This window comes from Dipodomys spectabilis, unplaced genomic scaffold, assembly GCF_019054845.1.
Source record: "Dipodomys spectabilis isolate Male_0828 unplaced genomic scaffold, ASM1905484v1 ptg000030l, whole genome shotgun sequence".
Taxonomy (NCBI): Eukaryota; Metazoa; Chordata; class Mammalia; order Rodentia; family Heteromyidae; genus Dipodomys; species Dipodomys spectabilis.
The window spans coordinates 10,201,927-10,229,647 of record NW_024870707.1 but is presented as its reverse complement, the minus strand read 5'-3'; the positions used below and the strand labels follow the sequence as shown (position 1 = coordinate 10,229,647).

Genomic DNA, 27,721 nt, shown 5'->3' with positions numbered 1-27,721 from the left:
GTAGGGGACCCACCCGGGTCTCCCCGCGCCCGGACTCCGCAGCGCGCACAACCAGCACTTCCGCAGTCCGTCCCGCGGGGGCGGGTCTAAACAAGTGCGGTTGCCACGGCAGCCCAGCCATGGGCTCGCGAGATTTGAAATCAGCCAATGGAAGTCTGGAGAAGGAGGGAGGACGTGGCACGCCGCGGGGGGCGGGGCCAGGAGGGACACCTCCCTCCGCCTTTGGCTGGCCTGGGGGCGGGGACGGCGGCGGCGGCGGCGCGCAACGCCGGGTGGGCCCTATAAAGGGCGCTCCCGGAGGCCCGCGCGCTACTCGGCCGAGCGCGTGTCCGCGAGCCCTGCGCCTGCGCAGTGCGGGCCGTTCCCCGCCCCCTGCCCCGCCGCCGCCGTCGCCGTCGCCGCCCTCCGCCGGCCGGCCGGCCCCTCCTCGGCCGAGCGCCCTCAGCCTCCCCTCAGCCGCCGGTCGTGTCCCGCAGCCGCCCGCCCCGTCTCCGGCAGCATGTTCAGCTGGGTCAGCAAGGATGCCCGCCGCAAGAAGGAGCCGGAGCTCTTCCAGACGGTGGCCGAGGGGCTGCGGCAGCTGTACGCGCAGAAGCTGCTGCCCCTGGAGGAGCACTACCGCTTCCACGAGTTCCACTCGCCCGCGCTGGAGGACGCCGACTTCGACAACAAGCCCATGGTGCTGCTCGTGGGCCAGTACAGCACGGGCAAGACCACCTTCATCCGGCACCTGATCGAGCAGGACTTCCCGGGGATGCGCATCGGGCCCGAGCCCACCACTGACTCCTTCATCGCGGTCATGCACGGCCCCACCGAGGGCGTGGTGCCGGGCAACGCGCTCGTCGTGGACCCGCGGCGCCCCTTCCGTAAGCTCAACGCCTTCGGCAACGCCTTCCTCAACAGGTACCCACTGCTCACCCCGGGGCGCGGGCGCGGGCGTGCGGCGGGCCGGGGCCGGGGCCTCCCGCTCCCAGCGAGGCCCGCCTCTCCCCTCCCGCGGCCATCGTCGCCCCCTCCGTCCTTTGTCTCGGGGCCCCGGCCAGACCCTGCGCGACCACTCCCAGGGACCGCGATCAGTCCCGCGGAAAACCCGTCCACCCCCCCCCCCCGGGGGTCGAGGGGGCCGCATCGCCCTCTCCTCTGGCTTCTGTCACCACCAGAATCTTCAGTTTAACTCCCAAAGCCCTCCGCAGACCCCGGCCCCACTTCCCGCACAGTCCTTGGGAAGATGAGCCGTGCTGTGTCTCCCTTTCTTGGTGTCCACCTCCTTCCCCAGACCGGACTCACAGATTTCATTGAAGTCACCCTCTAACCTCTTTTCCCTCTCCCGCTGGGTCTGTTTCTTAAGTGTCCCGCGAAACCCGCGAGACTTTTGGCTGTTAGCTTTGCTGGTGTGTGTGTGTGTGTGTGTGTGTGTGTGTGTGTGTGTGTGTGTGTGTGTGTGTGTGTGTGTGTGTGTGTGTGTGTGTGTGTGTGTGTGTGTGTGTGTCTGCTTTACACTCTCCCGGGGTGTGTGTGTGTGTGTGTGTGTCTGTCTGTCTGTCTGTCTGCTTTACACTCTCCCGGGGAGCTGTGGTTATGTGTAGGAGGAACAGTTAGGATCTGCTATGGCTTGCTCACTTTTGGGACAGCTCCTAGGAGGGGTCTGAACATTATTCTCAAAGACTACTAATGGGTCAGGGCCGCCTCCAAGGCCTTCAGGAGGTGGTATTACCCAGAACCCTGATAAGAAATTTGAGATATAGGTCCTCCTTTCTTGCAAGAGAGAGAGAAGATTTCTTACCTCATTTGGCTCTCAGTTTCCCCAGTTACAGGGTGAGGCCTGCCTCTTTAAAGTGTGAGTAATGATGGATCAGAGTCTCATGAAAGTATGAATGAAACGCAGTGGCCTCTCTAGGGACTTGTACCGCCCAGGCTCACTATTCTCCAAAGGAACTCCAGGCATCCTGCCTCCACCCCAGGAGGCCCACGGAGGCCCACTCTGGACTTCTCAGACCCTGCCCTCTCTCTCCCTCTTTCAAGGAGTAACTCTGCGTGCCTTTCAAAGTCTGCAGCCTGAGTCAGGGAAGAGCCTAAGAAAGAATCTGAATCCTGCTTTCCAGGTCTCCACCCTCTACATCACATTCCTTCCCAGACACTGTCCAGCACACGGGGCGGGCCAGCTTGTCCCACATCCCAGCCGTGGCCAGGCTGCCTCCCCGCACAGAGCTGACCTTTAATGTGTCTCTTTGTCCCTTCCAGGCATCTCAGCCTGGCCTTCTGTTTTATGTTTTTATGCTGATGTTAGTTGCATGCCAGGCCCAGGGATTGACTAAAGCCCTTTGGACTAAGGCTCCTGAAGGGCTGGCCCTTATTTTCAGCGTACCTGTGGCTAGTCCATTGCCTCCAACAGCCATGGGTCTTGGAGGAAGTTGGGTGCCTGTAACTGGAAGTGTCCTCATTAGGGCTCTGTTCCATCCAGAACTTGGGGGTTCACAGAAGGGGCGTTGTACTCACCACCTCTATCCTTGCGTGTTCACTGGATTGTGAGGACAGGCCTTTTTTGGAAGAGAAAATGGGCACATGACTCCATTTCCTGTCTTTGGACACCTAGAGCTTCAGAACTGGATTTTAGACACCATCTCAAGAGCCCTTATCAGTTCAGGAGGCAGAGGGGCAGAGGGCCTGGCTGATTTGTCAGGATTACCCATTACATTAAAGGCAGTGAGACTCCCTGGCCTTTGTGCACCCACAGCTGCTGCTGCCTTAAAAAGAACATCTGGGGAGTGGTGGGTCAGGCACAAACGCTTTGCTGACATCACTTACATTCCCTCCTCACCTCTGCCCCCTCTCCACAGGGTCCCTGAGCACTGAAGGCCATCCTTCTGTCAGCTGGGGGCCCGAGTTGTGACAGGATGCATGGACCAGGGGTGCTGCCCACCAGGGAGGGCATAACAAAGGGGGCTTTTCTCTGGCTGAAACAGACTCTCCTGGTTTTCTTCAAGGGACCCATTGAGTCATGAACTTGACGCTCCAGCCTCCTTTTCCTGAGTGGCTTGCTCTGAGATAGGATCAGATGGAGCAGATGGAGGCAGGGTACAATCAAAGTCCTGCAAGTGCTGGATCAACACTCATTACATAACCTGGACTGGACGGCCCGCCTGTAGTGAGATAGAATCTGCATCTTTGTTGGGGTGGGTGGCTTCTTTGCCACCTGCCCTTCTGGCTTTTCTGTCCACTCCCTGTGCTGTGCTGGGCAGATGCTCACACACTGGGTAGGATTCTTTGCTGGACATATTTGTGCATGTTTCTTTCCAGAGTCCATTCTGTGTCCCCTCTTTTACTTACTTTTGTGTGTGTGTGTCAGTTGTGAGGTTTGAACTCAGGGCCTGGGTGTTGTCCCTGATACTCTTTGTGCTCAAGGCTAATGCTTTACCACTACAGTCACTTTGCCACTTCTCATTTCTTTTTTGTGTTGTGTCAGTTGTAGGGCTTGAACTCTGGGCCTGGGTGCTGTGCTTCAGCTCTTCAGCTCAAGGCTAGCAGCACTCTACCACTTGAGCCACAAAGCCACTTCTGGCTTTTTCTGTTTATGTGGTGCTGAGGAATCGAACCCAGGGCTTCATGCATGAGGGGCAAGCACTCTACCACTGAGCCACCTTCCCAGCCCTGCCACTTCTGATTTTTTTGAATGGTTAATTGGAGATGAGTCTCGCAGGGACTTTCCTGCCATGGTTGGCTTTGAACTGTGATCCTCAGATCTCAGCCTCCTTAGCTAGGAGCCATGGGTACCTGGCTTCCTCTTTTACTTCTATCTTGTCATCCTCTCTTCAGTGAGGAAGCCCTACGTGGCATGAAGTGGCTTAGAACACTCCATGCTCTGTGTTGGCCTAATGATGATGAAGTCCCAGGTTTTTCACCCATGGCTCAGCTGTTTTGTTCTGTTACACTTGGAGTCGGGCCTCTGGCCCTGGCCGGCCATCCTTACAGCTGTGGGCCTCCAGTCACTTGGAGGATGGGGCCCTAGGAGACACTGAGGAACCCTAGTTCCCCTACCCCACCCCCACAGCTGAAAGGGCAGTTTGACACCATGTCCTACAGACAATGGGGTTCTCTTTTCCTTTGCTCACAATACCTTTCTCAGAGAGGGTGTTCAAGGAGGCTTTTCTGCCGTTCAGTAAAGAGCCAGCCCCCTGGGCTGCTCTGAGCTCTGCATGAGGGCAGGCACATGGCTGATCCTTTCTCCAGGGGTCACCTCTCTGTCCTGTGGCCTGGCTTTTCCTGGATTGGCTTTACCACTTGGCGAATGGTGTGTCCATATTTCCTTCCCCACCTCTAGTGAGACAGCGCAGTCCCCCTGGTTGTCACTTTCCCCAGGCAGCCGGGAAGTGGCTGCCTCGGCGGGGTGCGGGAAGCCAGCCAAGTGGTTGGAAATTTTAATGTGAAATTGCCAGGCCCCCGTGTCCCACTTCTGCTTCCCTTCGGAACTGAACGGTCACCCAGGCTCGCTCTGCTTTCACCAACAAGTCAGCAACTTGGAAGCTGACCTCTCGAACTCTAGGGGGACAGTGCATGTGAGGGAAGTGGGGGGCGGTCAGGGCCTGCAGGCTGCATTCCCAGAGCAGATGGGCGGCAGCTCAGTGTCAGATGCTTGCCAAGCATGTGTGAGGCCCTGGGTTCCAGCAAAAGAGAGCAAGAGAGAGAGAAAAGAGAGAGCTACCCCTGGAAAGTGAGATGCTGAGAGACCCTAGTCCCTTGCTTCTGGGAAGGAAGCCTGGGTAGAAACAGGAGGCCCAGAAGCTCTCCTTGTGGCATCTGGAAGTTGAGTCAACCCTCCTGATGGCTCTCCTCTGCCTTTGCTGTCCTGCAGGTTCATGTGTGCCCAGCTGCCCAACCCAGTCCTGGACAGCATCAGCATCATCGACACCCCCGGCATCCTGTCTGGAGAGAAGCAGCGCATCAGCAGAGGTAAACAAGCTCTGAGCTCAGGGCAGCCTAGGTGTCTAGTGTTGTCAGACCACTGCATGTGCTGTCGATGATTAGCCTGGAAGCTGCCTTGGAGGTTTCTTCCAGCCCTGGGCTTTAAACACACACGCGCGCACGCACGCACGCACACATGCATGCACGCACGCGCGCGCACGCACACACACACACACACAGAGTTATCCAACCCAGCACAGTGGCTCAGGCCTGTAATCCTAGCTTCTAGGGAGATGGAGATCAAGGGAATCATAGTTCAAAGCCAGCCTGGACAACAAGTTGGAAAGACTTCAACTCAACCCAAAGTTGGGTGTGGTAATGCACCCCTGTTATCCCAAGCTACAGGGCACACAAGCACAATGGCTGGGTGCAGTGGTGTACACTTGTCATTCCATTGACAAAGAGAAGCACAAACAGGAGGATTGAAGTCCATGCTGGTCTGGCCATAATGCTAGACCCTATCTGAAATAACAGTGCCAAAAGAGACTGGCAGAATGATTCAAGCAGTAGAGCACCTACTTAGCAAGTGGAAGGTCCTGAGTTCAAGTCCCAGTACTTCTGTCACTTTCATTATGGGTGCTGGCCTAAGCTATTTTTTTCTCCTTGTGCTCTGATGACCAAGGAAGGCAAGATCACAGTCCCTTCTGTGTGGTTGCTGCTTTTTTTTTTTTTTGGGGGAGGGGTGGGCATGCTTGGAATAGGGCCACATGGACCCCTGGGCCATGCAGTGAGATGGCAGGGTATTGTCCAGTACTTGTGCCTAGGTGCCCCTGCCATCACTGACTTGAACGCGCCTTTGGCCTCCTGTGGCTCTTGGCACCTAAAATCTTTGCCTCCCAGAGCCATGTAAGTTCCTAATAAGCACAGAGATAGTAGGAGCAGCCTAGCAAAAGGAGAAACTGGCAGAGCTGTGCAAGCCGCTAGGGCTTGGAAATTTGCTTACATTTGCTTAGCTCCTGCTTGTCAGCGGCCTCGCTGGAGGCCCTGGGGGCTGAGCTAGGACAGGAAGTTTCCTGCTGAGCATTAGTGCCTGAGTCCAGTCCAGTTGTGATGACTCCCATCCAGGTTTTGCTGTATTTTTGTTTTTGTTTTCACAAACCGGACCTTCATTTCCATCAATACAGAGACAACACATTCTTTTTCTTTTTTGGTCAGAGATGGCATTTGAACTCCGTACTTGATGCTTTTGCTCATTGACTAGCATTCTACCAACTGAGCCACGCCTCCAACCCCACATTCTCAAGAGCAGTTAAGTCCCCATGCCCATCCCAGAGGCTAGGAAAGGCCCAGACCTGCTTGTCACGCTAGGCTGCCTTAAGATGTAGTTCAGGATGAGCCTGGCCTGATGTAGTTCAGGATGAGCCTGGCCTGAAGCAGTTCAGGATGAGCCTGGCCTGAGTCAGTTTCTGTCTCAATCCCTGCCAGTGACTTTGGCAGGAGCTGAAGCATATTTAAGGAGGACCTAAGGACCAGTTTGTTGATCATTAGCTTGGATGTCTTCTGGCCCTTGCCCTACGGCCTGTCCGCTATGGGGGTGGGGTTGGGGGTGGGATCTTCTTGTTGGGGCCAGCAGCTTGGAGGCCCTTGTATCAACACCTGAAGTAGGCTGCCTGTGAGCAGGGTGGAGAGTTCTCAGTGGTATTTATGGGAGCCAAGGGAGCAGGCTGGGGGATTCTTTCCAGAGTCTGGGCCTTCTTTCTTTCTTTCTTTCCTTCCTTCCTTCCTTCCTTCCTTCCTTCCTTCCTTCCTTCCTTCCTTCCTTCCTTCCTTCCTCCTTCCTTCCTTCCTTCCTTCCTTCCTTCCTTCCTTCCTTCCTTCCTTCCTTTCTTTCTTTCTTTTTTTCTTTCTTTTTACTGTTACTATTATTCCACCCTGGTTTTAAGAAAATACCTGATAAGCCAAAGCTGCCTCACTTGCCAGAGCAAAGGCCAGAAAAGGATAAGTCACTGTGAAAGATCCACTAAGGGAGTTCATACCTGCCTCAGGCCTGAGGTATCTGGACCTTTGTTGGCTGACAAGAGGCTCTAGCAGCCTCTGATAAGGGACCCTAGCTCACTGGTGGAGGCTTATCTTGCCAAAATGCCTCTGCTAGTGGGGCCTGCCCAGCCTGAGTGAAGATACTGAGGTAAAGGGTTTGGTGTTCTGACTCAGGTCTCATGAAAAGGGCCCTGGCTAGGCATGTTGGGACATACCTGCAATCCCAGCTACTCAGGAGACGGAGATTGGGATTACAGTTTGAAGCCATCTTGGCCAAAAGTTAGACACCCCACCCCCATCTCAATAAATAACCTGGCTGTGGTAGGGTACATCTGTAATCCCATCTGTGTGGGAGACATAGGTAAAAGGTTTGAGGCCAGCTTGGGCAAAAAGTAAGAGACCCTATCTGAAAAATAACCAAAGCAAAAAGGAATGAGGTGTGTGGTTCAAGTGGAAGTGCACCTGCCTATCAAGTACAAGGCCCTGGGTTCAAATCCCAATACTGCCATAAAACTAAAAAGAAGCTCAATGTGGTGAAGTTTACTGGCTCTAGTGGCTGATGCTTTGCTCCACTCTTTGACTCTTCAGCCTGTGTCCTCAGAGCTTAGCAGACCAAGCAGCTTGGACTGTTTGTCTTCATGCATTGGAGTCTCCAGTTGTTGGTCAGGGGGCTTGAACTCAGGGCCTGGGCCCTGTTCCTTGCTCAAAGATAGCATTCTACCACTTTGAGCCACAGCTCCTCTTTCGCTTTCCTTTGTTTGTTTGTTGTTGTTGTTTTTTGTCGGTCGTGGGTCTTGAACTCTGGGCCTGGACACTGTCCCTCAGCTCTTCAGCTCAAGGCTAGTTCTCTACCCCTTGAGCCACAGCGCCACTTCAGACTTTTTCTGCTTATGTGGTGCTGAGGAATTGAACCCAGGTGCATGCAAGGCAAGCGCTCTATCACTGAGCCACCTTCCCAGCCCCCTCTTTCAATTTTCTGGAGGTTAATTGGGGATAAGAGTCTGACTTTTCTGCTGGGATGGCATTGAACCTCAGTTCCTAGAACCCAACCTCTTGAGTAGCTAGGATTACAGGCATGAGCCACCAGTGCCCGGCTCTACTTCTTTTCTTGATAGGAGAGTCCATGGCAGTGTACATACTCGTCTTGGACAGGCATCTAAGTGATGCTTAAGAAACTTTGGCAGTGTGGTTTTTCTTCTATTTCTTTGCTTTTGTTTTGGCACCGGGGCTGTGAGTATTAGACAAGCCCTCTACCCTTGAGCCGCACTTCCGGCTCCAACCATGCCTTCCATTGGGGCTGGCAGAGACACTGGGGTCCCAGGCCTCAGGGAGTCTATGTAAATACACATGAGCTGCAAGCCCACAGGAGACCCCCAGCTGTGCCTAGTGGGGTCTCTTGTGAGTCCCTGTAGGCACAGAGGCACCTTGGCCACATCCCCTGTGTGGGCGGAAGACTTTAGCTGGAAAATGGTGAGCAAACCCAGTTTTCCTAGTCCATCCCTTTCCTTCCATAGCCCCAGAGGTCCTGCTTTATGTCTTATTAGATGTTACCAAGTTGGGATTTGGTGTCGGGTGCTTTTTGGTCACTTCCCACCTCTTGGAGGTGCTGGTGTGGAAGGAGTGGGCTTTTCCTCAGGCCCCACCCACCAGCCAGTCACCCGGAGCCTCCATGCCTCTGTGTGCAGAGGAAGTCAGAACAAGGCAGTGTGTTCCGGGCTCCCACCACTGGCAGCTTGAAGAGCAGGTGTTTCCCTCTCAGAAAGATACGCCGGCCAGGGAGCATGCGTCTGGTGTGCTACACGCATTGCTACTGTCAGTGCCCCCTCCCTGGAAAGGGCCAAGGTGGCTGGAACATTAATGTTGCTAAGTACATTGGCTTCCATCCCGAGTCTGCGGCCCCTCCCAACTTCTTTCCCTTTCCCTCGGTCCCTCCTATGCATAGGAAATACCTTTTGGAAAGATAAAGCTAAGGTGGGCCTGGGGGATGGAGTCATCAGGAGACTGGCCAGGCTGTCAGGACCCCTGAGAATTGCTTCAGGGCAGAAAAGGGGCCCTTTCAGGATCTCTCCCTGGTCTGGCCTGTTTGTGGTGGTGGTGGTGTTGTTGTTGTTTTTGGTGCTGGTCCCCGGGCTTGAACTCCGGGCCTGGCCACTGTCCCTAAGCTTTTTTTTGTTCGAGGCTGGTGCTCTATGTCATTTGAGTTCCACTTCAGGCTCCTTGGTAGTTTATTGGAGATGAGTCTCACAGACTTTTCTGCTGAGGTTGGCCTTTGATCTTCAATCCTCCAAATTCAGCCTCCTGAGTAGCTAGAATTACAGGCATAAGCCCCTGGTGCCCAGCCTGTTCTTGCCTGTTGTGCTACTTTTCTGAGTGGCCTTCAAGATAACATTCTCCCTTGTCAGCAGAGAAAGGTGGCTGTGGAGACAGCATTCGTGTTCATTCCTGAGTGCTGCCCATGTGACTGATAAAGGGCATTTCAAAGGGCAGCTGGGGCCGGCCAGGCCGCTGCCCTTGGCCTCCAGGTTGTGGACACCTGTGAAATCCCTTGGTCCTGGGAGCAGCGTCTTCCCTGCGGACAGTGACAGGAAGTATACTTGGCAAGATCAGTGCACTTCCCACAGGGTCACTGTGTGACTGTGAGCCACGCTGTAACTTTCTGCCTTACTTTACCCCACAAAGGTTGTATACACAAGGCCAGACACTGGTGGCTGTCACCTGAAATCCTAGCTACCCAAGAGGCTAGATCTGAGAATTGTGGTTTGAAGCCAACTTAGGCAAGAAAGTGTGTAAGACTTAGCTCCTACAATTAATCACCAAAAAGCTGGAAATGGAGCTGTGGCTCAAGTAGTAGAGTGCCATCCTTCAGTGAAAAACCTAAGGGATAGCACCTAAGCCCTGAGTTCAAGCCCCAAGTATCAGCATGTGCACGTGCGAACACACACGCCCCCAAATCAGACGGAAAACGATAACAAAAAAATGTGTATACACAGCAGGAGGGTGGCTTCTGCTTGGATGAGGAGGTGGAGACCGGGCTGGCTCTGTGCCCGCCTTCCTGCCCACATGGCCCGGTCCATGCACCCCACTTGTGTCCCACAGCTGTGCCTGTCAGGAAGCCACTGCCCTTGAGATGAGGAAGCAGGTCTAGGAACATTTGATGATGAGCTCTGATGACACAGACTCTGGGCGGGGTCCCAGATGGGGCCAGATGGGCCTTGCACCCTACAGAGTTGTTCCTGTGCAGGGCTGGGCCTCCTGAAATGCTAGCCACCAGCCAAGCTCAGACTCCCTGCCCAGAAATGGACTGGGGCTTGAACTCTGGGCTTGGGCACTGTCCCTGAGCTCTTCAGCTCAAGGCTAGTGCTCTACCGCTTGAGCCACAGCACCACTTCTGGCTTTCTAGTGGTTTATTGGAGACAAGAGTCTCACGGACTTTCCTGCCCGGCCTGGCTTTGAATCGTGATCCTCAGATCTCAGCCTCCTGAGTAGCTAGGATTACAGGCATTTGCACGGGCACCCGGCTTGGACTGGGGCTTTGAATAGCAGTAGTGGTATCTCATCCTTGTCCACGTTCCAGCCTCCAACTAGAAAGTGTCCCCAGAGCCATCCAGCCTGAGCTGGCTGGTACTGGGCTTTCTGCCTACTTTTTGGTCCATAGGCTCTGCCTGAGCTGTCCTGATTCCTGTAGTTAGATAGGCTGGAGGCTGCGACTCCTCTCCATGCCTTCACCAGGTCTGAAGCCTGGCAAAATGGGGTTGTGCTCTGGATGGCCCTTCCATCTTCTGGCCAGCTCCTCATCCACCCACCACTACTGATGTCTTCCGGGCCAGTTTCATGAAGTGCTCTGCAGGCCATAGAGTGCTCTAGGGGTGGCCCCAAGCCTCGGTGAGGCCCAGTGCTATGTCCTTCTTGGATTGAGAGTATCTGCAGCACAGATAATCCCAGAAAAGTCAAGTCCTGGGTTGTTCCTAGAGGAGCTGAGCGGTCAGGGAGTTGTTTTCATCACTGAAAGGAGAATGACTGAGCCTCTGAGCCAGGTAATCCTGTTTACTCAGGAGGCTGAGATCTGAGGATCACGGTTCGAACAGCCTGGTCAGGAAAGTCCATGAGACTTTTACCTCCAGTTAACCATCAAAAAGCCGAAAGTGGAGCCATGGCTCAAGTGGTAGAGCACTAGCCTTGAAGGAAAAAAAAAAAAAAGCTCAGGGACAGTGCCCAGGCTCTGAGTTCAAGCCCCCAGAACTAGCTTAAAAAAAAAAAAAAAAGATTAGATTATTGCTAACAGGTCGTTGGAATTTACCCACCCAAGACTCTGGACCTCAGGATTTCCCAGACTTGTCTCAGGTCAGCTTCACTTCAGCTGGGTTATGGGTTTAGGCAGCCAGCCTCCCTAAAGCCTCCGACCCCACCCACCCCTCCTTCACTCAGCTCTTCAGCCCTCTCCCCCCCCCCCCCCACACTGCCCCACTGTCCCATACACATTCTTGGGCGTGGAGCCTCTTTGGCCATATTCTCCACTGGGGATGCTGGATCAGGCCAGCTCTGCCCACAGAGGCTTTGTACCAGGCTGTGCCGGCTTTGGCGCCTGTTCCTTAGGCTGTGAGCAGCAGGCGGGCTGTGGAGCAGCTGGCCCAAGCGCCTGCAAATGTTCAGTTTATATTTGGGGTACTAGTCATTTTCACGCCTTTGAAGCCATCCCTGCCTACGCACCCATCAGAATCTGAGCGTGTAAATAAGAGCAAACATTTATGAAGTGCTTGTGGTGTGCCAGGCACTTGCCCCGCCCCCAGCAGCATCCAAGGCAGAAACTTCCTGTCTTCATGCTGCAGAGAAACTGGGAACTCCCAGCGGTGGTGGGCAGGTGGCATGCTAGGGTCACCAGGCTGCCTGTTGAGAAGGAGGTTCAGGGTGGAGCTGTGGGCTTGGTGCCCATCCATCTGCTCTCCCCACTCTGCCTCCCTTGCTTATTTTTAGGTCAGATGTGTTGAGGTCTGCATTATGTACGGTAAGATCCCCCATTTCAGTTTTTTTTTTTGGTCTGTTGTGGGGCTTGAACTCTGGGCCTGGGCGCGTCCCCCAGCTCTTCAGCTCAAAGCTAGCACTCTACCACTTGAGCCACAGTGACACTTCTGGTTTTCTGAGTGGTTTATTGGAGACACAAGTCTCACAGCCTTTCCTACCCAGGCTGGTCTTGAACGGAGATCCTCAGATCTCAGCCTCCTTAGTAGCTAAGATTACAGGTGTGAGCCACCAGCGCCTAGCTGAGTTTTTTGTTGGTTTGTTTGTTTTTTGTGGGTCGTTGGGGCTTGGACTCTGGGTCCTGGGCACTGTCCCTGAGCTCTTCAGCTCGAGGCCAGTGCTTCACCATTTCAGTTTTTTGAGTCATGGACCATGCTAGCACAGAACTACTTGTGTATGTATGCCAGGGTAGCCTTGACCTCAAAATCCTCCTCAGCCTCCCACGTACTGGGATTACTGACCTTCACCACCATACCTGGCCTTTTTTTTTTTTTAAACATTGCTGGGGATCAAATCTAGAGCCTCAGCCACTTGAGTTGTGCCCTCAGCCTTTTTTTTTGCTTTGATTTCCTCCCTCACACTCACACACATACATCTCATAGGTTCTCCAGTTTCTCCAGGTCTGGCCTTGGGCTCCTATCCTAGACCTGTGTAGCTGCGATTGTAGTTGTGAACAACCACATCTGGCTTGTTTTGCCAAGGTGGAGTCTCACTAACTTAGTGCCTGGGCTGGCCTCAATTCTCAATCCTCCTGATCTCCATTTCCTAAGTAGTTGGGACTATTGGTATGCTACTCCGTACCTGGCAAGACCCACCCTTTTAGAAGCAGCTGTGTATCACCACTACACTACCACAATGGAAAGCTTTCCCCTAACCCAAAAAGTTCCCGTGCTCCTTTGTAGTGATTCACTCCCAGCCCCAGGCAACTTGGATACGTGTGTCCCTAAGACTTGTCTGCTACATAAGACTTGAATGCGATGTAAATGGAATCCTTGGGGCCTTTTGTGTCCATCTGCTTTGACCAACCCTGGTGTTTTTGAGATTCACCTGCGTGTTTAGGAGTGTCAGGGGGTTGCTCCCTTAGAATGGTTTTGTGTGGCACTGGGGATGGAACTCAAAAGCAAGGGCCTTGCGCATGACGGGCAAGTTTACTTCGTGTGGGCTGCATCCCCAGCCTGGGGATCGGTGTGTCCCCCTCCCCCCCCCCCCCCCCCCCCCCCCCCGCCATCCCCACTACTGCCAGCCTGCTTCCGGTCCTGTGGTTGTGCTGTACTCAGTAGGTCTCAGCGTTCACCACTGGGCTGTCTTCAGTTTGGGCAGTTTTGACTAAAGCTGTGTAGCAGGTGGTGCACAGCGCCTTCTTTTCTCTGGGGTAAATGTCTGGGGTGGGGAGGCCTCTCCCTTTTCTCTCTGTGCTACTTGGAGAAGGCCTTCCCTTAAGTCCAGCGTGGGGACCTCTGGAGCAAGTTCCCACACTGCCATTCAGTCCCAGCTCCCATCTCTGCTCTCCTGGGCTCTTGTCTCCAGGCCAGCCTGCACGGATTGGAAACGTGTGCCGTGGAATGCTCTGGCAAGAAATACCGAGGCCCACGCCGTTTGAATGGCAGGAAACAAGAGTCTGGTGGAGACAAACCCTCCATTGTTCCATGTTCTAGAAACTTTTGGAATGCGTGAAGCCGTTTTCCCCAGCTACAGGAACTACCTGTGTCTGGAGGGTGCTGGGGCAGGGCAGGCCGCTGAGCAGCTGCGGTCTCCACGGGCTAGACTGGTGAGGTGCGTGGCCCCTCTAGGGAGGAGAGCACGGGACACACCTGCAGGCAGGCAGCTAAGTCTGCTGTCATTTGGGCCTCTGAGAGCAGGCCTGGAGGAGGCCCGGTGTAAGCAGAGACTCTGCTCCTGGTAGTTTTCACATCTTGTCAGTGTCACCTGTGTGGCCATTTCCCCAAGTAGTGCTGCTCAGAGCAGCTCAGGACATTTTCTCCTTTCTCCTTTTCTCCTTCCCATTTTTTTTTTTTTTTTTTTTTTTTTGGTGGTGGGGCTTGAACTCTGGGCCTGGGCGCTGTCCCTCAGCTCTTCAGCTCAAGGCTAGCGCTCTACCACTTGAGCCACAGCACCACTTCCAGCTTTTTCTGCTTATGTGGTGCTGAGGAATCGAACCCAGGGCCTCATGCATACAAGGCAAGCGCTCTACCACTGAGCCACATTCTCAGCTCCTGCTACCTTCCCTTTTTAATTGTGGTAAAATATGTTAGCAGCCAAGTGCTAGTGAGTGGTTCATGCTTGTAATCCTTGCTACTCAGGAAGCTGAGATCTGATAATCACGGTTCAAAGCCAGCCTGGACAGAAAAGTTTATGAGACTCTTATCTTCAATTAACCACCAAAAAGATGGAAGTAGAGTTGTGGCTCAAGTGATAGAGCTCCAGTCTTGAGCAAAAAAGCTCAGGGACAGTGCCCACGCCCTGAGTCCAAGCCCCAGGACTGGCACAAAATGTAAAGATGAATGTTTATAATATATAAACATTATACATATTATAAAAGTACATATATTGTAATACTGTTCTCTTTCTTACTCAGGGATAGTGCTATACCACTTGAGCCACACCACTTCCAACTTTTTGCTGGTTAATTGGAGATAATTAGATTTGCCTGCCTGGGGTGGCTTTGAACTGTAATCCTTAGATCTCAGTCCCCTGGGGCTGGGAAGGTGGCTCAGTGGTAGAGCGCTTGCCTTGCATGCATGAGGCCCTGGGTTCGATTCCTCGGCACCACATAAGCAGAAAAAAAAAAGCCGGAATTGGTGCTATGGCTCAAGTGGTAGCATGCTAGCTTTGAGCTGAAGAGCTGAGGGATAGCGCCCAGGCCCAGAGTTCAGGCCCCATGACCGGACCAAAAACAAAACAAAACAGATCTCAGTCCCCTGAGATTAGAGTGGAACCACCAGAGTCCAGCAGCGTCCCCCATTCTCAAGTGTGGGTTCAGTGGTGGGAGGCACAGTGCAACTAGAACTTCCATCTCCAGAACTTTCCCATCTTTCCAAACTGAAACTGTTCTCATTAATTACTAATCCCTGCCCTCTCGCCCTTCTGTCCCACTTTCTTCTGCATTTGACACCTGGGCACCTCATTCTGGTGGAATGGCCTGAATGTGTCCTCATGTGATTGGCTCATTTCACTCAGGGGCGTGGCTTCCAGGCCCAAGTCCTGCAGGTTCTTGGTCTCTTGTGAGTGATAGCTCTGGCTTTGCCTCACTAAGATCTCCCTGCAGGGTGGCCTTTTCTTTCCAGCCCACCCCTTTGGGCTGTGCTTTGTGCTCTTTTTCAGTTTTGATGTTTTCCTGTGCTATTGGTGTGGCTTGAACTCAGGGCTGGCGTGCTGTCCCTAGCTTTTTCACTCAAGATCGGCACGCTTGCACTTGAGCCACACTTCCACTTTGGGCTTTTTGGTGTTTGATTGGAGATAAGGCTTTTGGACTTCTCTGCCTGGGCTGCTTTTGAACCGTGATCCTCCGATCTCAGCTCCTGAGTACCTGGGATCACAGGCTGATCCACCTGCCCTGGTTGTGCCTTGTGTTCTTGGTAGAAGTAGGAGTCACTGTCTTATAGAGGCTTAAAGTAGATAAAGCTCATTGTGCAGGCGCTGTCTTGAGGGACATTGTTCTCTCTCTCATCAAGCACACCACTCTGCAGTATTGCTGTTGCCTTGGACACATGATGTGTCTCAAAGCCTGGAGGTCCATTGCCTTGGGTACTGCTTGAGCACTGGCCACCCTGCCTGGGCTTGTCTCCAGCCAAGTGGCCCATTGTTTGGCTATTCCGTGCAGTGTGGTCACCAGAGAGAGCACTGAGGGCTGGTGGGTTAAGGGGCCTGCAACCACATGGTCACACCCTTGATGTCTGCACAGCCCTGAGCACCGTGACCCCTTCGGTGACCTGTGATTATACTTGGCCAGCCATGTCTCCCTTCCACCAAAACGGTGAACACTTTCCATAATAAACAGGAAATTTTATTCACCTGCAAAACATGGACTTAGCTCCATTTTGTTTTGACCCAGCTTGAGGTGTTGGCTAGGAACGGGGCTAGAGTGGGTGGGGCCGGGCTGGGGTTGGTTGGGGGCCCTATTCAGAGACAGACTCCTTTTCCTCCCTCCTCTCATTCCCATGGTCCCCTGACACCGGAGGGGAAAGACTGAGGCGGCTGGGTGGGGCCAGAGGGTGACCTCAGCTCCCCAGGCACTGTCCCAGCTGCTTGTCCAAAGCCAACACGGCCAGTACAGCCTGTGGGGTGCCCCCCCCCTCGCCCCGTTCCCAGGAACCGGGATCTGGCCTTGCTCATCTCCAGCTGTGCAGATTAATTTCAACTGTGGCCTTCTGCGGCCTCACAGTTTGAGAAGGGGAGGAGCTGGGCCTCCCTTTGCTGAGCGAGGCGCCTCCTAGTTCCTGAGTCAGCATTCCTAGAGGCTCCCGGGCCGCCATGGGGCGGGTGCTGGGGGTCAGGAGTGCAGTCTGGGGCCCAGGGCACTGAGCCTCCTTGTGGCCCTGTTTCCCTCACTGCCTTCCCCTTCCGGTGTTCTGCTGACTTTTCAGTCCCTCGGGTGCCTCTCTGCTCTCCCAGCATCTGCAGGGCCCAGGGTGCCCCAGGGCCTTGAACTGTGGCACCAGCAGCCTGTGAGGGTGGCTGTACGCTGGGTGGCCTTCCTGGCACTTGATCCAGGTGTTCTGACGCTGGGAGCTCTGCCCTCTGACCAGTCCCCACCAGAGCCCTGGTGCGACTGCACAGGCTCGAGACTGCACCCTTTTCTCCGTGAGACCACTGCCATTGTGCGTGCTGTCACCAAAGCAGTGGGAATGGGGTTTTCTAAACGGTTTAGTGACTGTGCCAGCCACAACTAACCTTTGACCCCTGACCTCATAGCCAGGCTGAGCATTTTTGTTTTTCTGGATTCCTGACTAGCCATGGAGTTCCAGGCCCCAGAGCCCCATTTTCACCCTCCCCAGGGCTATGTCAAGCCAGTCTCTCCTAAGAAGAGGAGTTAGTGTAGATGGAGCCCGCACAGCTCGGAAGTCAGGAAGGGCTGGGCACCAGTAGCTCACGCCTACAATCCTAGCTACTCTGAGGCTGAGATTTGAGATGGCAGTTTGAAACCTACCAGAGCAGGTAAAGCTTGGTGGTAGAGACTTTTTTTTTTTTTGGTCGGTTGTGGGGCTTGAACTCTGGGCCTGGGCGCTCTCCCTGAGCTCTTCAGCTCAAGGTGTGCGCTCTACCACTTGAGCTACAGTGCCACTTCCGGTTTTCTGGTGGTTTATTGGAGATAAGAGTCTCACAGTCTTTCCTGCCTGACTTGCTTTGAACCATGATCCTCAGATCTCAGCCTCCTGAGTAGCTAGGATTACAGGCATGAGTCACTAGCACCCGGCTTGGTGGTAGAGACTCTTATCTCCAAAAAAGCCAGAAGTAGAGCTGTGGCTCAAGCAGTAGAACACTAGCCTTGGGCAAAAAAGCTAAGGGAGAGGGGTCTCGGTGGCTCATGTCTGTAATCCCAGCTACTCAGAATCCCCATTCAAAGTCAGCCCAGGCAGGAAAGTCCGCGAGACTCTGATCTCAAAAAAAAAAAAACCACCAGAAAAGTGGAAGTGGCACTGTAGCTCAAGTGGTAGAGCACTAGCCTTGAGCTAAATCACATATCTGATAGTTTATGTGAAAACAACAGTCCCAGTCAATCTCTGACAGGAAGCTTTCATCTTTGAACATAAGGTGGTTACTGTAGCTCCTACCATTGCAGCTGCATCCCAATCCTCAAGAAGAAAGCCACTTTTGTGTGTGTGTGCTTCCTTTTTATTAAAAAAAATTACTATAGAGGTGATGTACAGGTTCAGGTAATGAGTTTTTTTGTTTTTGGCCAGTCATGGGGCCTGAACTCTGAGCCTGGGCGCTGTCCCTCATCTCTTCAGCTAAAGGCTAGCACTCTACCACTCGAGCCATAGCGCCACTTCTGGCTTTTTCTGCTTATGTGGTGCTGGGGAATTGAACCCAGGGCCTCATGCATGCAAGGCAAGCACTGTACCGCTGAGCCACCTTCCCAGCCCAGTACATCTCCTTTTGTACAGTGTCATGTGTTTCCTCACCCCCTCCCTGTCCCTCCTTCCCATCTCCCCACATAGGTTGTATAGTTCACTTCCATCAATGTCCGTGAGCTCCACTAGTTTACCTTTTCACCCTTTTCCCTTGAGTTCTGTGCTCTCTCCCTGCCTTCCTGAAAGATATACACATGAATACACCATATATCAGGTAAAGAACACAGAACCATCACCAAAAACTAAGAGCTGAAATGAAAGAAAGAAAAATAAGGTTTTGGGTCCTCCCCCCTCAGCCTCCCCGTCAGTCATGGGGCCTGAACTCTGGGCCTGGGCGCTGTCCCTCAGCTCTTCAGCTCAAGGCTAGCACTCTACCACTTGAGCCACAGCACCACTTCCGGCTTTTTCTGCTTATGTGGTACTGAGGAATCGAACCCAGGGCCTCATACATGCAAGGCAAGCACAGCCCCAGTCTTTTGTTTTCAGATCATGGAATTCATTTCAGTATGTATATTATTGTATACAAATAAGAAGAGGTAGCCGGGCGCTGGTGGCTTACTCCTGTAATCCTAGCTACTCAGAAGGCTGAGATCTGAGGATCTCAGTTCAAAGCCAGCCCAGGCAGGAGAGACCGTGAGACTCCTATCTCCAATAAACCACCAGAAAACCGGAAGTGGCACTGTAGCTCAAGTGGTAGAGCGCTCGCCTTGAGCTGAAGAGCTGAGGGACAGCGCCCAGGCCCAGAGGTCAAGCCCCACGACCGACCAAAAAAAAAAAAGAATATCCTCTTTTGGTCTTATTGTTATGTATTTAGAATCCTATATAATTTGTCATCCAGTGCATTTTAGATCTAACTTCTGTGTATCAGAACATTGTTTGTCTCTCTGAGCTTGGTTTTCCTCATTTAACATGATTCCATCCATTTCCCTGCAAATGACATTATTTTATTCTTTCTAATGGCTGTGTAAAATTCCATTGTGAATAGGTACCACAGTTTTTGGATCCACTTACCTATTGTGAGGCATCTGGGCTGTTTCCATATCTTGGCTATTGTGCATAGTGCAGCATTGAACATGGATGTGAGGTGTCCTTGTCATTTCGTGGTTTGTGATGCTCAGGGTAGATGACCAGGAGAGGTATGGCTGGGTCATAGGGAAGGTCTATGTTTAATGTTTTGAGGAACCTTCCAGATTGCTTTCCAGAGTGGTTGTACTAGTTTACAATCCCACCAGCAGGGCAGTAGGGTTCCTTTTTCCCCATATCTCCAAATTCACAATGTTGGGAAATCTTACTGGGGTCTCAGAGTTGTTTTGACTTGCATTTCCTTTATGGCCAGGGATGATGAACATTTCCTCATGTGTTTCTTTGCCATTCTTACCTCTTTTTTGTTGGCTATGGGGCTTGAACTCTGGGCCTGGGCACTGTCCCTGAACTCTTCAGCTCAAGGCTAGCGCTAAACCACTTGAGTGCCGTGCCACTTCCTGTTTCTCGTTGTTTATTGAAGATTCTCATGGACTCTCCTGCCCAGGCTGGCTTTGAACTGTGATCCTCAGATCTCAGCCTCCTGAGGCTAGGATTACAGGTGTGAGCCACCCACCCCCTGGCATCTTACCTCTTATTCTGAGATCTCTCCTTATCTCCCTATCCCATTTAGTGATTGGTTTATTAGGTTTGGGAGGGTTTAATTTCTTGAACTCTTTGTATATATTGGATATTAGGCCTTTGTCTGATATGTTGCTGGCAAGATCTTTTTCTGGTTGGTTGGCTGTCTTTCTAGTTTAGTAACTATGTCAGCTGTGCAGAGACTTTTTAGTTTGTTGTAGTCCCACTTGTCAAGTCTCTCTCCTATGTGTTGTGCCCCTGGGACTCTTCAATAGGTGTTTCTGGGGCTGGGAATGTGGCTTCCTGGTAGAGCGCTTGCCTAGCATGCATGAAGCCCTGGGTTCGATTCCTCAGTACCACATACACAGAAAAAATCAGAAGTGGTGCTGTGGCTCAAGTGGTAGAGTGCTGGCGTTTAGCAGAAGAAGCTCAGGGACAGTGCCCAGGCCCTGAGTTCAAGCCCCAGGACTGACCAAAAAAAAAAGTTTCTGCCTATACCTATAAGTTCTAATGTCTCTCCTGCTCCTCTCTAGCATAGTTTCAAAGTTTTGGCTCCACATTGAGGTCTTAGACCCACTTTGAATTGGTATCAGTGTACGGTGACAAGCGGGGATCCACTTTTAGTTTTCTGCATATGACTTTTTCTTATTATGTTACAAGGGAGGGTGAGAACTGAATCCAGCTAAATTTTGTCAATGGGTGAAGTTCCAATTAGTCTGTGTCACAGATGGCGTAGGTCACTTCATTAGTTGGCTTTGCATGGGCCTTTTGCGGGGAGAAAAAGCATAGAACAAGGGTTGGGTGGAGTCTGCCCATCTCACCCACTGTCATTTAGAGAAGCATGTATTACTGTGAAGGGGAAGTGAGTGGTTTGTGGCCGACTGTGCCTGCTTGCAGAGCAGAGGCCAGCGCACCCTTCTCTGTCAGCTTTGCAGACCTTTGTTCGTGTTTCTGTAGAGCCTCAGCTGAACCCTGCTGCTGTGGTGGGTCAGCTATGGTCCCAGCTGATGGCTCACCAACCCCTGTCATAGAAAATGATTGAGACTTGCAAGGGAGCCTCACTGTAAGCATTGGCCACACCAGGGCCACCTGCAGTTACAAGTGCTGCTGTTTATTGCTTCTGCTGTCCAAAGCACATGGGCCTGAGCGCCTTAGCTTTTTTTTTCCTCAAGGCTGGTACTCTACCATTTGAGCCACTTTTAGCTAAGAGTCCCACAACTTTCCTGCCTGGGCTGGGTTTGACCCTTAGATCTCAGCCTCCTGAGGTATCTAGGATTACAGGCATGAGCCACCAGTGCTTGACTGTTGTCAGGTCTTGCTTTGCATGCATGACTATGCATACCCCACGCAACAGGGCCAAGGTGCTCCAGGTGGTGTGGAAATTGGAGAGACCTGATGATCCCTCCCTCCAGTGACTGTGCTGTCCAGGGAAGAACATTGAAGAAATTTACCTTGCAAATTCAGGCACAGAGATTCCAGACTAAGTTAGAAATAAGAGCCGCCAGAGCAGCCTGCACCGTGATGCCCTGAACTCCTCCCTCTCTCGCCCCAGGTTATGACTTTGCGGCTGTTCTCGAGTGGTTCGCTGAGCGCGTGGACCGCATCATCCTGCTGTTCGATGCCCACAAGCTGGACATCTCAGATGAGTTCTCAGAGGTCATTAAGGCCCTCAAGAACCACGAGGACAAGATCCGTGTGGTGCTGAACAAGGCTGACCAGATTGAGACCCAGCAGCTGATGCGGGTGTATGGGGCCCTCATGTGGTCCCTGGGGAAGATCATCAACACCCCCGAGGTGGTCCGGGTCTACATCGGCTCCTTCTGGTCCCACCCACTGCTCATCCCTGACAACCGGAAGCTCTTTGAGGCTGAAGAGCAGGACCTCTTCAAAGACATCCAGTCGCTCCCCCGAAATGCTGCTCTGAGGAAGCTCAACGACTTGATCAAGCGGGCGAGGCTGGCCAAGGTACACCCCATTGGATCATCTGTTCCTAAGTGGGGTCTGGGGGCTCAGGACTGGTACTTGGGGACCCTCCCTCCACGACTGCTACACAGCCAAAGCTGTGCCATTTTCCCATATGGCTAGAAGCCTCTTCCCTGTGCTCCAGGCTCTGTGTGTGTACTTGTGTGTGCACATGTGCGTGCGCATGCTTGGCAGTACTGGGGTTTGAACTCAAGGCCTTGCTCTTCCTAAGCATGTGATATTACTGTTAAACGCTGAGTTTTGTTTGTTATTTTTGAGGCTTCCTGCCAAGGTGCACATGGCTGAAAATTGCTTATTAGATAGCTAACAAGAGCATGTATCATGTCCAGCCCTATTGACAAAAGGGTCTTGTAGACTTTGCTGCCAGGATTGGCCTTTGACCCCTATCCTCACAATCTCAGCCTCCCAGGTAGCTAGGATTACTGATGTGAGCCATGTTCTCCCAACTTGCAGCCTTTCAACTACGGTTCTCCCCCTGGTCCTGTCAGCTTGGTCTATCTGGGTTTTATATCTCACCTAGGTCACAGAAGTTCTAAACATGAGCACAACTTAAAAATGTCACGGGGGGGGGGGGGGGAGGCGGCTGGGAAGGTGGCTCAGTGGTAGAGTGCTTGCCTTGCATGCATGAGGCCCTGGGTTTGATTCCTCAGCACCACATAAACAGAAAAGGCTGGAAGTGGTGCCATGGCTCAAGTGGTAGCGCGCTCACCTTGAGCTGAAGAGCTGAGGGACAGCGCCCAGGGCCAGAGTTCAGGCCCCAGGACTTACAAAAAAATTAAAAAGTCACACAGGAAGTTACCACAGAAGAGCAGTTTGATGACCTGCTTGGCTTCTTCTCTGGGGTTTGTTGTACGCTAAAGTGTGCTAGGCCCAGTGACACTCGCTGCCCCCATCCCAGCCCTGCCCCACAGTAAGCACTGTGCTGCGTGAGGAGGAGCGAGGAGGCCTTGGGCCCTGGCTGCTGCTTAAGCTGGGACAGGAAGTACCTAGTGATGAGATGGCCACAGCCTGTGACCCAGAGAGATCTGGGAGCTGAAGCCCAGGCCCTGTGACGTGGCCGCTGCCCACGCAGGTGCACTAGACCACCGTTATCTTTCATGGGAGGCCAGGCCCACAGGTTCCCATAATGGTTTTGGAACCTCAGTGCTCAGCCAAGGTGGACAGGGCTGGGAAATGAAGGCCAGTTACTCCAGTGGGCCCTTCAGACACAGAGGGGCAGAGGGCACCCTCTCCAAATAGCCAGTCATCAGCCTGCCAGATAAATCATGGGAGGGATCTCTCCTGCTAGCTAGCGGGGAGAGGCTTGACATAGATTGAATGGCTAAGGGAGGGTTGAGCTCTCCTTCACACCCAGGGCTCAGAGCCGCAGGTGGCCATGTGCCTGCAGTCTCACCACTTGGAGGACTGAGTGGGAGGAGCCCCTGAGCCTGGGCAATGAGACCTCCATCTCAAACAACAAAGCCAGCCAGGTGCCACGGCTCATGCCTGTAACCTAGCTACTCAAGAGGCTGAAACAGGAGGATCGGGGTTCAAACCAGTCCAGGCAGCAAAGTCCATGAGACTCTTATCTCCAATTAACCTCCAGAAAACTACAAGTGGCGCTGTGGCTCAAGTGGTAGAGCACTCACCTTGAGGTGAAGATCTCAGGGACAGCGCCCTGGCTCTGAGTTCAAGCCCCATGACCAAAAAAAAAACAAAAAAAACCCAAAGCCATAGGATAGGCTCTTGGGGAGTCCATGCCGAGGCCAGGCCTCTGTGTCACCTGTTCATGGGTGAAGATGGCCACAAAGGGCATAGCTGCCCATGGCATGCAGAGGAGAGAGGGCACCATGAGTCACAGCTGTGGCAGACAGTCACCTGGGTCCTGAGCAGCCCTGTGGGTCAAGGAAGGCCTTGCTGAAGAGCAGCGTGCAGAGGTGCGCGGTGACCAGGCAGCAGTGTCAGGCACCCCGGGGTCTCTCCCTAGGGGCCCAAGAGAAGGAGGCTTTGGTGCTCCCTGGCTCAGGCTACCAGAACCAGTTCCCGGCGCTTTGCGGTGCTGAAGCTTCACCTCTATCCCTCGGTGCTCAGGGCCGGCAGTAGGGGGGGGCGGCGGGGGGGGTGCAATGCAGGTGCTGCTGTGTGAGAGTCACACACAGACCTACAGACCTAGGCCTCCAGGCTTCTTGACATCCAAGACTTCCCGCAACTAGAGCCACTCCTGAGAAAGGAGCCATGAGAAGGCCCATGTGACGCCCAGGGTCTCAAAGGACTGATGGCCTAACTGGACGGGTGACACTGGCCCAACCTCTCTGCCATTCTCCTTCCAGGGTGGGCAGAGCACAGGACCCGAACGCTGGCCCGGCAGCACCAGCATTGTAGTGTCTGGCCTGCGGGCACCAGGAGTCACCACTCCTGGAAAGCCCTGTGGCCTCCAATCTTACCCCACACCTGCTGTTATGTAGCCATTTCCTTCCTCTTCTTGGAGTGAGCAGCAAGCCCTGCCCTCCCAGCAGCCCGGGGAATCCCTGCATTGGGGGGTGGGGGGAGCAAGATGAGCCAGTGACTGTTCTACTCAAGGAATTTGGGCCACGCTGCCACCTGGGCTAAGTAAGGGACATCAGATTGGCTGAGCCTGGCCGTGGGTCGGAAGGGAACCCAGCTGAGATTGGCTGAAGCCTTCCGTGGCTGGATGACACTAGGCCCGAGACAGGCATTCTGAGGGCTGGGCTGCTTTGAGGCATGATCTGCCCTCCAAGGGGAATGGAGAATGTCTCACCTTAACTGAGAATCATCTGAGCAGGGCAGAGAAGATGATCAGACAAAGCCTTTGTGGGACTGTCTCTCCCTCCCCCTCCCCCTGCAGGGGGTGCATTGATCCCAACAGCTCCCAGTGTGGGGGGGCACAAGGGGGGCTGCAGAGACCGAACAGGCCACGGCCTGCTATCAGCACTCTGGGTCTCAGTCTGGGCTCCTGAACTTAGTCCATCAAGCCCTTGAGCAGCTTAATTACCCCCCCACACCCCCCGCCCTCATTCAGGGCCTTCTTCACAGGCCAGGTTCTGTTTCCAGTTGCAGCACAGAACTGCATCGGGCAGACACATAGTGACACACATAGTGCCTCCTGATGCTCAGCCAGCGACAAGCTGAGCGGGGCTCACCAGCCTTTGACTTGAGCAAGGATGTCTGTCTTATTTCAAGCGCACCTTCCTTTCCTCCATCCTTCTGCCAGTGAGCAGTCTTGCCCCTGGTCAGAATTGTCCCTCGGGCCAGCGGGATTCTGTGATGGCGGCAGCAGCTTCTGAGCCTGACCGGCAAGAGCAGCTGGCACCGCGCAGCAGCTTCCAAGGCCCTGGGGCAGCCGGGGCAAATGTGGCCACACAAATGTGAAAACCCTCCTGTGCCTTGTCTCCACAGGTTCACGCCTACATCATCAGCTCTCTGAAGAAGGAGATGCCCAACGTCTTCGGTAAGGAGAGCAAAAAGAAAGAACTGGTGAACAACCTGGGCGAAATCTACCAGAAGATCGAGCGGGAGCACCAGATCTCCCCCGGGGACTTCCCGAGCCTCCGCAAGATGCAGGTATGGCCACCCTGGGCCATCACGAGTGCTCTCTGGGCTGGAGGAGTGCAGAGGGAATCCCAGCTCTGGGGGAGGGGAGGGAGGGAGGACCCCCCCCCCTCCCATAGGGTAGCAGCTGGGTAATCACTGCACCCCTCCCAGATCAGGCTTGAGGCTAGCAGGGGAATGCGGTGACAGGCAGGCAGGGCTGGGCCAGGCCCTCCGAGCGTCCCCTTGGGGGATCTTCACCACAGCCCTCCTGGGAAGGTGCTTCCGAGGGGGGCCCCCTGTGGCTCCCTTGGGCATGCAAGCCGGGACTGGCCGGGACTGGGACGTGCCTGGAGTCTGAGGCCGCCCCCTCCCAGGCCACTCCTCCTGTGCCCCACCCACAGGAACTCCTGCAGGCCCAGGACTTCAGCAAGTTCCAGGCCCTGAAGCCCAAGCTGCTGGACACCGTGGACGACATGCTGGCCAACGACATTGCCCGGCTGATGGTGATGGTGCGCCAGGAGGAGTCCCTGATGCCCTCGCAGGCCGTGAAGGGCGGCGCCTTCGACGGCACCATGAACGGGCCATTCGGCCACGGCTATGGCGAGGGGGCGGGCGAAGGGATCGACGACGTGGAGTGGGTGGTAGGCAAGGACAAGCCCACCTACGACGAGATCTTCTACACCCTGTCGCCCGTCAACGGCAAGATCACCGGCGCCAACGCCAAGAAGGAGATGGTGAAGTCCAAGCTGCCCAACACGGTGCTGGGGAAGATCTGGAAGCTGGCCGACGTGGACAAGGACGGGCTGCTGGATGACGAGGAGTTTGCCCTGGCCAACCACCTCATCAAGGTCAAGCTGGAGGGCCACGAGCTGCCCGCCGACCTGCCCCCCCACCTCATCCCACCCTCCAAGCGGAGGCATGAGTGACAGCCGCGCCCCAACCACCAGGGCTGCCCGCCACCTCCACGCCTGCCTGGGCGGGCCAGGGCCGGGGAGGCCGAGATGGGGGGGGAGGGAAAGGGTCACCATTTTTTTCAAGGTCCATAAAGACAAGAGCGGTGTTTCCTCAGCTCTCTAGTAGGAGAACCACCATCTTTCTTTGAAAGGCTGCTCCGGGGCCCAGCGGGAGGCAGGGTGCTGCTCCCACGTGAATGATGGAATTTTGTGCACAAAAAAAAAACGATGGATTATTTTTAATATATAACATTAGAGGCAGTCTTCATTCTTGCCTCGTCCTCTGTCCGACAGCCTCTCCTGTCCCAGCCTTTCCTCTGGCCTGGCCGGGCATACAGGGTGACAGGGACCCCAGAGCCAGCCATGCTGGCTCACGCACTGGCAGCTGCTGCACAGCTACACAGCACGGGCTGTATAGACGGGCTGGGCTCCTTGTTCCCCAGGTGAGGCGGCCGCCCGCAGCCAGCACGGCGGCTTCATCCCACCTTCTCAGCCCCTTGTACTGGGGTGACACCAGTTTTGTGCCTCCACTTGTCCTAGCTCCCGGTACACATGCACCCCACCCTTGCCTCCCACACCCCCAACTCCAACATCCTGCCCAGCGCGGCAGCCGCAGGCACAAGATCCAGCCACTGTTATCCTTTTTGGGGAGTTCTAGAAAGTAGAGAATATCTTCCAGAAAAAAAATATGTATATTAATATATATATATATATATTAATCACATAAGCTAGGTCTTGTTCTGTTAAGTGACACTTGACCGAATTTTCCAGTAACTTCTAGACCACTTGTTCAAAAGCTGTGATTTTTTTGTCTCCCTTTCCATCTAGGGGGTGGGGCCCCAGGCGCTGATATATGGACTCACAGGAAACTCACCCCCCTTGGCCTGGGTTTACTGGCTGGCCAAGGAGGAGCCCAATTCCCACCTGAAGGGTCTGAACTGGGCCCCTCACTTTACCCCCCCCTTCCCTATGGCCCCCTGGGCCCCTCCCTGCTGGGGTGGGGGTTCCCAGTATCTTGGGAGATGCTGGTAAGCAGCAGCCCGCAGCTCTGGCCTGGACCTGGGGTCCGGGCAGCAGGGACAGGGAAAACATCCCCTTCCCTCTTCATCCCCCCATTTCCTTCCTTCCCCCTCCCCCTGCCGCACAGGCTGCCTGTGCAGGACCTGGGTGTGCTCAGGGCCTGCCCTCAGCCCCCAGACCAGCAATAAGAAGCCAGAGCCAGCAAGCTGCCTTTCCCGCCGCCTCCTCGCCACGCCCCAGGACCCGGCGACCTGGACACACTGGCGGCCAGCGCTCGGCCACTGGGGTGGGCATCATACAGACAGGTGCTGTGGCCCAGGCCACAGGAGCCACCCGGCCACCCCCAGTTCCGCTGGATGCCTCGTTGGGGCTGAGTGCCTGGGCCTGGCCTGCTACCTCCCGCCTGGCCCTCCATCCTGAGTGGAGCTGGAGGAAGATGGAGGAGACGGGGCCGTGGATCCACTGTGGAAGATGCAGGCGTGGCGTTCCCTCCCCTGTGCGGGGCAGGTGACTAAAACTGAAGAACGTGCTTGTATTAAAGAGGTTTAATTGTGCTGAAGCTGGCTCCTGGTGCTCAGTTGTCTTCTGGGGCCAACGCCTTGCCCCTCT

General features: G+C 54.1%; 1 protein-coding gene across 1 annotated transcript; it reads left to right on the top strand.

The window, feature by feature from the left end:
- Nucleotides 1–377: 377 nt before the first annotated feature.
- Nucleotides 378–27,671, top strand: Ehd1 (EH domain containing 1). Its single transcript, XM_042676271.1, has 5 exons — nt 378–903; nt 4,850–4,947; nt 21,178–21,590; nt 25,005–25,169; nt 25,541–27,671. Exons 1-5 carry the CDS (start codon nt 500–502, stop codon nt 26,063–26,065), a joined length of 1,605 nt encoding a protein of 534 aa, XP_042532205.1. The 5' UTR covers nt 378–499; the 3' UTR covers nt 26,066–27,671.
- The last annotated feature ends 50 nt before the right edge of the window (nt 27,672–27,721 follow it).